The following is a 12,617-nucleotide window of genomic DNA, read 5'->3' on the forward strand; positions in this document are numbered from 1 at the left end:
CATGGAAATCTGGAGGGACAAAAGGATTGGCTTTAGCTTCTTGAGTCTGCCAAAAAGCTTTTAGATCCTTGAACAGATGGTATAAAGGCCCCATTCCAAAATATTATCTGCCTTGCAAAACTAATAAGCAAGCAAACAAACTTGTATGTCCTTCGTGGTGGCCCAGCCATAGAGATAAAAGCCTTGAAAAAAAATAGATGCAAATGAAACCGTGTTATTAACATCTGTATGAGATTGACAAGAGTTGGTATTGACCAGCCATCTGTACTATTACTGGTAACACCAAGTGATGGACTAAGATTGGTTTGTACCTCTGCCAGATGACAGGCCCCTGCTCCAGGTAGCTATTCTTGGGCTCCTGGCTATTCCTACATGGCTCTGGGCCATCTCACCCTTCTCTGGAAATGGGAGAGTAACAGATGATCTAATCAACCAGCCAGTATTTCCCTACTCATAGAAAAGTCCTGGGCCCTTGGCCAAAAGGCATTAACCCTGCCCCTTTCAGTGTGCACAATTCTTGTCTTCATCAGAGGTTTCCTCTGCAAAGGGGCAAAGAAGGAAGCTCCCTGTATTGTGAAGAGGAGTGGGGACAAGTAGGCAGCTGGTAAAGGGGGCCTCATACTTCTATTAGACTTAAACTAGGGTTAGGTCCCTTTTACCAGTTTCACCTCTGCCTGTGGTCAACTTCATGGTTGCTTATAGGTATATGAAGAACTGTTGAAAATGCTTTCAAGCAGCTAACGTGTCACTGGTCTGTTGTAAGCAGGTGGCAAATGAGTATCTTTGGGGGAATGGTCCTGTTAAGGCTCTTCTTCCAAAACAGAACCTTGAATTGTTTCCTAATCTTTCTTTCTTAATTATTTAGGTAACCAGCTCTTGTCTCCTGCAGTTGCTATCTTTTTCTTCATCTAAGTATCTTCAAAAAGGCAAAAGGTCAAAATATTTGCTAGTCTGGTTCCCATCATTTCCACCTCATGTTGCTGGAAATACTGGAAAGTTACCCTGTCCTGACAGGTCTGGAAGGATCCCATGTTTGCAAATCTTTGTAAACTGTATGATACATTTTCCCAAACAGCTGTGTAATCTCTGCAACAACCTGATGATGGGAGGGAATGGACCAGGTTGAGTGGAGGGCGGGGGTCAGGGGTGGTCATATGCATATTGACCTTTAGAGCAGCTTGTGTGTGTGTGTGTGTGTGTGTGTGTGTGTGTGTATGTGTGTATGTGTGTGTGTGTTTGACCAAGTTTCGCTTTTGTCGCCCAGGCTAGAGTGCAGAGGCATGATCTCAGCTCACTGAAACCTCCGCCTCCCTGGTTCAAGTGATTCTCCTGCCTCAGGCTCCTGAGTAGCTGGGATTATAGGCACGCACCACCGCGCCCAGTTAATTTTTGTATTTTTAGTAGAAATGGGGTTTCACCATGTTGGTCAGGCTGGTCTTGAACTCCTGACCTTGTGATCCACCTGCCTCAGCCTCCCAAAGTTCTGGGATTACAGTCGTGAGCCACTGTGCCCGGCCTGCATGTATGCTTTTTAAAATGACTTTAGGAGAGATAAGAAAAATAACAGGAGGTGGTGGAGATAGCTATCCTTGTCCAATATCTGTCTTGTGGCTTAGTACCCTGAAGAATTTTCTTAACCTGCCTTATGGAGTTGTTGTGCCTTTCTCTGACTCTGAATGTGTTAGAAAACAGTCACTGAACACACAGTTGGGGCTTGTGCATTCCTTGTGTGCACAAGCAGGTTTGTAGTCGTGACTCGGGTATTTCAGGTCAAGAAGCATGAGAAGGGCTGGCCAGTGAATCCCAGCAGCTGCCAAAGGATTAAAATAGCTGTGCTATGCACCAAAATCAGAAAAAATATTCAAGTCACTGTTACAAGAAGTCCTTGGATTGTTCTCTTGTAAATTTTATATTCTTAGTTGTATATACTTATTTTTGCAATGTAAGCTAGTAGACAATAATCAATTTATGTAGAATTCTTTGTTTTCATCTGTAAGGAAATAATTTTGAACTGAGCTAGTTGTGAGTATGAATATGCTAAGTCTGTGAACCGAGAAAAATATATTTTGAAAATATTATGTATCTTTTATGCTGATATATATGCATGTGGCCTACTAAATGTACTGTCAAACTGGCCATGTGCACTAAATCTTCTTACATCAGTTCTGGAAATGAATGAAATCGATTTCTTAACCCACCTACCTAGATTTTGCAAAAGAACAGCAGGGCCTGCCCATCCTATCTACTGTCCCTGTTTCCTTCCTTTCCAGGCCCACTTTTTGAAAGGCAATGGGTGATTCTGTTGGTTTACCAAAGGGTTAAATTGAACAGAGGTAAAAACTAGAAGTCAAAAGACATAAGTCTTGATTTAACTCTGCCAGTAACTAGGATAAGACCTCAGATAAATCACCTAAATTCTCTTGCTGGAGAAACCTGTAATTGCACAAATGTATAGAGCCTGTCTGGGCCTCTCTTTGCTCTTCTGTAAAATGGGTAGAGATATTTTGTTGATATGATCTCAGAAATCCTCGCTGCAAATGTCGCAGACCTTACTGCATTGTGGCCATCGGTGGTAGAACTGGTGATGTGAGGACTTGCTCCATCCAGATAATATTTATTGAGTATCTCTGATGTCCCCGTCACGATCCAAGGTACTCGAGATACTGCAGTGGACAAAACCAATAAAAGTTATTCATTTTTGGAGTAAAGAAGTTATTCTTTCTTGAGTAAAGAATTATTAGCGAACACTTTTTAAGCACTTACGATATGCTAGATATTGCTTTACACACTTTATATATATTAATTATTGTATCAAATAATCCAGCAAAGTGGGTACTACCATTATCACTATTTTATAGTTGAGGAAACAGGCATAGAAAGATTCAATAACATGCCCAAAGTCATATAGCTAGAAAATGGTGAAGCTGTGATTCGATTCAGGCTTTTGGCTGTAGAGACAGTGGTTTTCACTTTTATGCTATACCGCCTCTCACTGTCAATTAACTGGTTAGCTTAAAGTAATTAGCATTCATCCTAGCTAATGGCAAAGTAGGAAAAACAGAAACTAGCTTCAGATAGAAATCTGAGAGCCTGTCTGCTCTTCCTTTCTGGGGCTTCTGGCTCTAATAAGAGACAGGGGCAGCAAGCAACCATGGTGTAGACAACGTGTATGTTCCCAGCCACCTGGCTCATTGTGTTTGCCTGTCCTGAGGTTACTGCCTATTCTCTGGCTCCGTTGTTAACCCACAAGGCCTTCAGCATCCCCCTAACCCCAAGTTAATTTCAGCATCGGCTGTTTGTAGGGAAATGAGTAATAATAGACTTGGATTCAAAATACCTGGATTTGAATGCTGGCTCTACTATGAACCAATGCTGTCATCACCTTGGGAAACTTTTCATAATACCATCAGCAACAGCAATATATCAGTGGCCATTATTTATTAAGCACTGCCATGCATTGTGCTAAATGCTTTATGTGTGTTGTTTCGGATTCCCAGAACCATCTTCCACGAGAGGTATTTTTACCTTTACTTTACAGTCAGGTCTTGGCTGCTCTCTCTACCACTCACTGTTTAATCTTGGGCAAGTTACTTAATTCCTTGAAGCCTTAGTTTATCATCTGAAAATTGGGGTTAGTAACACCTATTTCTCAGGTTGCTATAAGGATGAAATATGAAAATATATGAAAAGCATTTAGGCCATGGCCTATCCCAATGACAGTGATAATGTCTATTATAGCTTGTTGTACAGCTTAAGGTTTTGCAGCCATTAATCCAAGAAGTGATGTTTCAAATCCAGTTCTAAAGTCTGCCTTTGTGAGGAAAGGCTGGGGCTGCGGGGTCTTGAGTGAAGCAGCTGAGCAGGGGCAGGGTGATCTAAAGCAGTGTCACTGCTGGCTGCTGCACATTAGCAGGTGAAATTAAGCAGACTGCAAACCAAACAGGAGGTGAGGAGGCTCCAGTCTCCCTGTCCTGAGAGATGAAAGCCAAACTGGAAGCTACCAGTATCGAGGGTCAGTTCCTGGAGGCTTGGCTGTGACTATGTTTTGATTCTGCCAGGAGCCAGCTGGTCATTGAGGAGCTGGTATTGGTAAGAGGATGCCAGTACTAGCCAGGAACAGCTCTATCGGAGCAGATGGAGTCCTGGAGTCAGCCTACACTCAGGACAGCCCTTCCCAAAAGACGATGCTTGACACGGGGAGCTGGGGAGTTACCTAGAACATTCATACGTAGGATGCAACATTGTAAAAATGCAGGCCAAAGGGCATTTTCCCAAATTACAGATGAAAAAAAAACTGGAATATGAGGGATCAAAGAACACTAGTAAGGAGCGGAATCCAGACCTCAACACTAATTGTTTTGTACCAGTCCTGTGATAGGTTTGCATAATTTAATTTGTCCTACACTGATGATCAAGTAAGAAAAATCAACAATCAGTATTTTACCTAGCTATATCCATCTCTCTGTCTATCTATCTCTATATATTTATGTTTTTTACTTGAATTATCTATTCCAGTTGAGATGGCTTCTTTGGGCTGACAGGTTAATGAAGATACACTTCTGGGCTATATTCCAGATCTCCTGGATCAATACTGCTGGAGTACCTTTTCTTATATGCTGCTTGTCGTTACGATGATCTAATCACTGTGTATGTATAGTATTTTGCTCATGTCTGCTTCCTTCCTTAGATCGGAAGCATCATGAAGCAGGGGCCATGTACCCCACTGCCTCTACTTTGGACAGTGCATAACACACAGTAGGTGGCTAGGGAGGGTGCCAGGTAGCAGCCGGGGATTAAATAAATCTTACTGTGTAAAGCAAGACCTTTGACTCTGCAAACCTCTACTGCTTTATAAAAGGGGAAGTTAAAGTAAAAAATTACCTTTGAGGGACCTTGCCTGGCTGTGAGTGCAGCATAAACTAGAATCCGGGGGTTGTTGAGTCAGCACAGTTTCCTAATGCTGTACTTTCGAAGATGGTGTTGAAAAGCCTGAAGGCTCAAGATAAATGTGGAGAGTTCTCCTACTGTTCCTGTTGTCTTTGTTCTGTTTTGCTTTTGTAAGCATATGCTTGTCAGTTAGGGCTGAAACCAAACAAAACAGCTGCTAAATATGGTTCTAAAAGAAATACCATTTTGGTCTTTTTAAGGCCTGTAAGTTTAGAGTAAGCACAGTCGTTTGGCAGCTGTCAATAGGGAATCCGGGGGTAGCAGTCATTCTGGGAGCACTATCAGCCATCCATATTCTGTTGGGTGTATTTTACCCTGCCAAAGGACTGGTGGCCTCAAGTAAAAGATTCTGTCACAGAACGGCTGTGTCTTTAAGAGGCATTTTGGAGGAGGGCTGTCTAGAGTCTGCGTAGGCCATTTGCTCATGATCCGTGTCAATTTCATTTTCAAAGAAGTGGGGAGGCACTGGGAAGAATTATGTATCATCTTTTATGATGTGAAGGAAATCGTCATCCTAGTTATAGATTTAAGTTTGCCTTTTTCAATCTTTGGGATTTAGCCCAGTGGTGTTATTTAGTGTTCTTATAAATCCAGTATCATTCAGAGGACCTGGAGGAATTAAAGCATAACTTAGTGGTAGGGAATATCAAACCCTAGATCTTAAATCTCTCCACTCTGCTGTGAAGCTGGGCTTGAGCCTGGCCAATGCTATCTAAATTTCATCAGCTGACAGAAAAAGTATTTATTTCAACATCCCAGGAACCCCCAAAACTTAATGCCCCTTCTCAGTTGTCTTACTAATTTTTAAAGAGACATACATTTGTCCATAAATATCTGATTCTGTTTGCTAAGCATGTGATGGGTAATATTATTGGTTGAAAAGCAATAGGTTTTCCTTTACTGGCCAGATTAGTTTTATTGGCTTTTTTAGTTGAAAATCTATAAAATGCAGACTGAATTTTACTGTGGCGTATTATTTATTACATGAACTTATTTTCAAAGATGAAAAAGAAAAGGGAGGAAGAAAGTGAATATTTACTAAAGTCCTATTACGTATCAGGCCCCAAGCTAGTCTAGACACTCACAGTTCTCATAGTAGCTCCCAAGGGAGGTAATCCTGTCCACATTTTAAAGATGAAGAAACTGAGGTTCAAAGCCGTTCTGAAACTGGCTCAAGGTTAGAGAGCTACCAGTTGGTAAATCAAGGGCTGGGAATTATGGTTTCATGAAGCTGATGGGGTAGTGGTTAGGAACTCAAGGTTTGGAGTCTGACCATCTGAGTCAACATCCTAGCTCTGCTGCTCATTAGTGGTGTGACTTTGAGTAAGCATTTAATCCCTCCGTGCCTCAGTTTCCTAATCTGTAAAACAAAGATAATGATAGCATCCACTTGATAAAGCTGTGATAAATGAGCTATTCATGAAAAATGCTTAGAATTGTTTCTGACACATAAGTCCTCATGAAATGTTCACTATTACTGTAATTTTTATTGTCATGACTAACCAAGTTTGCTTTTATCAGTACTGGCTGAAAAATTACATTTTCTTTCAAGGAATATCCTGCCTTTTGATATGTGGTCATATTTCATTATGAAATAATGTACACTACTCTACCTTAGAATTAAATTCTCTTCTCAGCCTCCCAGCAAAGGTTAAGATCTGAATAAAGGCATGTGTAGCCAACAGGGATTCTTGACTTTGGTAAATGTCAATGATTTGCTCTTTTCTCCTTGGTGTATGTAACTTTCTTCCATGCTGCTCATCCTGGCTTTAAGAGCAGCTAAGCAAACACAAGAGGGAGAATTAAGTGGATTTCTTATCTCTTAGCTTTCCTGTCTTTGTAACATGATTATTAGGTACAGCGTCCTCTCCTTGCTGCACATTCTGTTGGCCACATTCTGACAGCCTGAATTCTCAATGCACGTGAGGCACAGTTTACTACAACAGGCTCTATGGATTTTATTTGTTTAGAGCTGGGAATACTACAGGGGCTTTTACATGTGACAGCTTTGTCCATGTGGGATTGGGGTAAGGAGGATAGAGGGCACAGTGGTAGAACAACTTGTCTAGATTTAAAAGAAATGATGTAAGTTTGCTAGACCTTTGGCTCTACACTCTGATCCAATTTTTTTGTGACTTCCACTATACATGTCTTAAAGAATTGGGAGTGGGACATCAACCTTATTCGGTAAATAGTTATATCTAGCAGTTACGTATTGGACACCATGCTAAGTGCTGACAATACCATGATAAATATGTTACAGTGCCTGCTTTTGAGGCATTTGTAATTCATCAAGGGAGAGAAATGTAAGAGAGGCTAGCACTATGTGAAAATGGTTATCATGGAGCTATGCACAACGTATTGCGGCTGCAGAGAGAGCGGCGGTGGCGCTGATTTGAGAAAGGCTTCAGAAAGGAGGCAGCAAGCTGGGCTTTCAAGGATGGGCTTGCCTCAGAAAGAAAGCAGAAGGAATAATCTTGGGAGATGGGCAGTATGAACCAAGAGCTGAGTGTAGTGTGTTAGGAACATGAGGGACATGTGTTGGTTATAGCACAGAATGATGGAACACGAGGCTGGGAATGGAGGCCAGGCCTAAGAATGACATGACCTGACTTTCAGTTTGAACTGTATCTTGTATTATTTTAAATCATGGAGTGTCATGATTAGAAATGTCTATTTTAGAAAGATCAGTATGGAGAATAGCTTAGAAGGAAGAAAGAACTAAAAGCAAATGGTCTCAGAAGAAGATGATGAAGCCTGTTGTGTGAATGGAGTGGGATAGATGGATATGGTGGACATTTGGAGATAAGATCATTGACACTTAGTGAACAAAATTAGGGGAGTGGTGGACAAGGGTGGAACTTTCAGGGAAGTCTACCTCAAAGGTGTGAGCAGAAGAAATATTATAGAATCTGTGAGAGAGACTAAGAGGTATGATAGACGGTGGAGGGGATATATTTTTAACAGGAGTGATGATGCTCAGGAGTATAAATGCCTCAAAGGGGACAACTAGGACAGGACTGAGAAGCGACCACTACGTGTAAGAAATTGAGGTCATAGTGACCTTTTGGGGAAATTACTTTAGATGTACTCTAGAATGGAGAAAACAGTTGAATGCTTACACTGTTCAAACTATATCACAATTCTACAAGGATGTAACTAATGATGAAATGCATTTGTGTGAAAGACTATTCACAAACACTCAGCTCTCCAGGCACTTGGATGGGGGGAAAGAGAGAAGAGAGCTGAATAATACCTCTGATTTATATGTCTAGGGTTTCAAAGAGCCCCCTCCTTGCAAATACCATGACGCTTAATGCTATTTTGCTTTGTTTCTCTCAGGATACTGTAGACTGTAGATGCTTATAGACTTCTCTTAATTCCAAACTGGTCCTCATTTCTAGCCATGATGCTTGTAGTATATGTTGTGGTATGTCACACAGAGCTCGGTTCTCCACTGCTGGGGCACTCAGTTGTCCACCTGCTAGGAGTGTAGGTAGCTAGGGATGACTTTCACCTGAAAAATGTCCTCAGCTGAACAGTGTCACTTCACCTAAGATTGTTACCTCTGGGGTGGGTATTGGGGGGCAGCCTACATGCAATGACTAGTCAATGGAGGTAGGATTCAAAGGCCTGATGCTTCCAGGTAGGATAATTCTGAAGGGCTATCCTAGCTCCAGCGCTCCCATGGATCAGATGAAGTTTTTGTTACCACTACATTTCAGTTCAGCTCTTCCTTCGGCTCAGTCCAGTTCTTCCTTTCCTCCCCGGCAGGTGTTGATTCTGAGGCATACCCCAATAAACTCACACAGTGTAAATCTCAGGGAGTCTCGGAGTTTATTCCTGGGGAACCCATCTGATATGATTCTTTCCAGTTTGGTTGCCCATGCAAGGCCAGTTGCCAGTGGAACTCTTTAGTTCCTCTGAACTTTGCTTCAGAGGCCCTTGGATGTGTCCAGCAAAAACCGTCTCCTAGCAGTTTGAACTAGAGGCTCAGCATTGAGCCTCCTTGGTTTTGATTGGTTGTGACACATACCCAAGAATAACTTATTCAAGGAGAGAAAAGAGCCTCACAAGTCAGCTGTCTGGATCCTCCTTACACCTACCTACTAACCCCAGCTCTGAGAAGGTACCCTGAGGCGAGTGACCCCCTGGGTGTAGAAGCTGATCCCTGCTCTGCACCTGTTTGTGCTCCTGCCCTCGTCTTACATCCCTATTTGATTCCCAGGTTCCTTGAGACAGCCACTCATCACTGTCCTGTATCTCTTCTCTTTTTGTTATATATATATTTTTAGTCAAGAAAAATGAATGTTGAAAACACAATTGAGAAATTTCAAGCAAATGTAGAACTTCTCTCCAAGTATGTTGCAGAAACACCACCAAGCAAACAAACTACTGGGAAGCACAGCTTAGAAACAAACAGCAGCTGCCACCATTTATGGGCTTTTTTTTTCTTTTCCTCATTTCTTTCTAATTCCGTTTGTAATAAAACCTGCTGCTCTAATGGCCTAATAGTTTAACCAACAGAACTTTTCCTCCTATCCTGAGGCCTCCCAGGTGGCCTTGACAGTATCTTAGCTATGGGGTGTTGGTCGACTCAGAGCTCTAGTCCCTTAACAGTGTTTTACAGTTTTGTGGTTCTGTCTGGAACCACACCTCCCAGACCAGGTGGAGCATAATTGGAACTTCTGGACTTCTGGAGTTTTCAGGACATGAGCATGGAATGTGGTTTCTTGCCTTTCTGGCTTCCTAGGAGTGGGTAACGTAGTGCTAATTCCAATCTTTCTCAGTGACTAAGTGTTTAATCTGTTGGGTGCTTTGTTTGCTTTTTGTTTGTGTTTTTATTGGTTGTCTGTGTGGAATCTTTGAAGGCACCTACCCAGGGGCTTTTCTTGAGTTTGAATTACCACTGACAGGACTTTAAAGCATCCTGACTTGTCAGATCAAACTCATTTTTCCCTTTCCCCAGAATAGCAGAGAAACTCATTTTCCCCTTCCCCCATTAAATCCTGCTGGTGGTGTGGAATTTCTCAGCTTGAAAGTGATTACTATTAGGTATTAATAGATTTCTGACTACGTGCAAGGCATTGTGCAAAGCCCACACTTATTCTTCACAAGAGCATGACTAGGTAGATGTCATCCCTGCAGGCCCAGACAATACGCTGCTTTCGCGGGGTCTCCTAGGATCGCATAGCTAGTCGAGGCACAGCTGATATTTAACCCAGGTCTGTCTGAATCTGAAGTTCAGGCTGTTCCCTGCCTGCCTCTCAGCTACCCATTGTAATAATATATGGCATTGCTCTCATGTAAGTGTCCGATAGAGAAAGGCCAAAAGCGCAGTCTATTTTTATTTGTTTCTAAGAATATTTTTTAAATTAAGGGCCTAACACTTAAAAAATAGGAGATCTCACATTAAATGCAATGTTCAGTTTCTCTTGAAAAATCTTTAGACTTGGCAATATTGTGCTAATATGTTGACAAGACAACAATTGGCTCCAACTAGGTAAACTCCACCATACCCCACCCCACCCCACCCCACCTCCCTCAAAGAGGCTGGGGTTGCTCAGTTTGCCACAGGCCCCAACTGGACCACTTTACTTGTTTATGTTACTGGCCTGGCCTCTGCAGACATTTAAGTTTGTGACTCCTAGATTTATGCCTTTAAAGAAGCAATTTCTGTCCAGTTAGGAATCAGTAAGGGGTAAAAGTCAATTTCTGCCTCTGAATAGAATTTTATAGGCTTTGATTTTTCTTTTCAATTTCTTTGGGATAGTAATTCAGTTATAATAGCAGTAATTATTGGATATTTATTGAACACTGTAACATTTAGCTGACTCCCGAGGTTAGTAGACAACTGATTGGTGGTAAGAACTTGAATAATTCTCCAATTTAGTTTGCATTCTAAATCCTGCAGTTACTCAGCAGGTACTACAGGAACTGGAGGCTATCCCCAGAAGTATATTTTGTAGAAGCAGTATTACAGAAGAGAGATGAATCCAAAGAAAATCTTTCTGAGAGAGGTAGTTAAGTTGACTCTATTTTCCCTTGGAAACTGTTGACTGCCATAGGTAAGATTGCCCCATGATGCAGGAACACCATTCTTAACTACCAGGGCTCACTCAACACAATGAACAGCTCAGATATTTCCAAGAGAAACATCCTAGAACATTAGAACCTTCTCAGGATGATGAGTCTTTCACTTTATCTCGATGTAGCTCCTGCAAGTGTGTTTCCATTTGACAGTGAGAAATGTGTTAATTCTTTTTTATTATTTCACTTGAAAAAGCATCTCCTTTTGCCTGATTTAAACACATTTCATAGAAATGTAAAATGCAAAGAAAATGGAACTTGGCTAATTTCATAGCTGCAGCTGACTTAAATTTTAAAATTTTGATAGTATTAAATGTTAACACACATGAGAGCCCCCTAAGCTAAAGTTGTTATTTATTTGCTTAATTTAGGTAAGTATTTGCTTTTGATTAAGGCAATGCCTGGAATATTGCTTGAATTTTTATTGTTTATTTTCTTTCAGGACCCCGCAGGGATTTTTGAATTGGTGGAACTTGTTGGAAATGGAACATACGGGCAAGTTTATAAGGTAAGTACATTGAGTCTGTGTGTGGCTTATGTATGGTTTCATTTCATGAATGGCGAATTGCAGTGCTGTCTATACTTGCTCATAAATGGCTCCTAACAAATTTAAAATGAATTAATATACTTGTTGATTGACTCTCCATCTTTTAAAATATATCTGTGGTTATGTTGCCTAAACTGGATTCTGTGATTTGGGTATTTCCCTTCATTATATATGACTGTGTTTATATGTGACACATGAATTCTGACGCCACTTATTTGAAGCTCTTCAAGCGTTCAGTTTCCTTTACTTTAATCACTGCCAGAACTGGTTTTTGAAAGAGAAAAGAATGCCATCTACTTTAGAAATTTAAGCTATTAAACTATTGCAGCTGGAAAAGTAGATGTGTTATTGGCCTGGGGCATGAATTAAATGAGTTGAGTGAACAGTGTTGGAAGAAAACTTGGTTACCTCACAAAGCAAAAGCTTAATAGCAGTAACGAATTTTAGGAAATAATTAAAAGTTAAACTTGAGTTGAGACGGAGCTATGGAATAAGAAGTCTTGCTTGTCTGTTTACTAATTTTTGCTTACAAATTCACCCAAAAAGTGTTTTTAAAAGGTATTTTTCCCAAGTATAATCTACAAAAATAATGGTTGGTTGAAAATGTGAGTTGATTCCTTTTCTGATTGTCAAAAAAAATGAAAGTGAACTGTTTTTGGACTAAAACTTTTGGGGTTTTGTTGAATGAGCTATTGAAATGCCATCAAAACAAACCAACTGTTTCCTCATGATAATTTATAGGGAAATATCCATCATTTTCCCCAGTGGCAGCGATATGGGATGGCATTTCCATTACAAATTATCTCATGTTCTATTTTTAAAAATTCCTGCTGAGCCCTAAACTTTTCTCAGTTAATTAAATTTATTATAGAAATCATTCAGGTTGTAATATTTTCAATTCTGCAGAATTTCAGAAGTATTATTTATAGGGTATTCTCGAGATTCTGTTTTTTAAAGCACAATTGTAAGTGGATACACATTTATATGTTTATTTACCAGAGGTTTCCTTTGGTGTCCAGGGGGAAATTTCTCC

General features: G+C 40.7%; 1 protein-coding gene across 5 annotated transcripts in view; it reads left to right on the forward strand.

Annotated features, from left to right (window-relative positions):
- The window catches only part of TNIK (TRAF2 and NCK interacting kinase), a 402,893-nt gene that overhangs the window by 82,690 nt on the left and 307,586 nt on the right, over positions 1-12,617 (forward strand). For 4 of the 5 annotated variants that reach the window (XM_030929436.1, XM_030929450.1, XM_010360215.2 and 1 more), the window contains one exon: positions 11,480-11,545. In XM_030929436.1, the coding sequence (XP_030785296.1) occupies positions 11,480-11,545 (66 nt within the window). Of the gene's footprint in view, positions 1-11,479; positions 11,546-12,617 lie in introns of those variants that run through there. The other variant, XM_030929451.1, reaches the window with a different exon arrangement.

The sequence above is a fragment of the Rhinopithecus roxellana genome, chromosome 1, assembly GCF_007565055.1.
Source record: "Rhinopithecus roxellana isolate Shanxi Qingling chromosome 1, ASM756505v1, whole genome shotgun sequence".
Taxonomy (NCBI): domain Eukaryota; kingdom Metazoa; phylum Chordata; class Mammalia; order Primates; family Cercopithecidae; genus Rhinopithecus; species Rhinopithecus roxellana.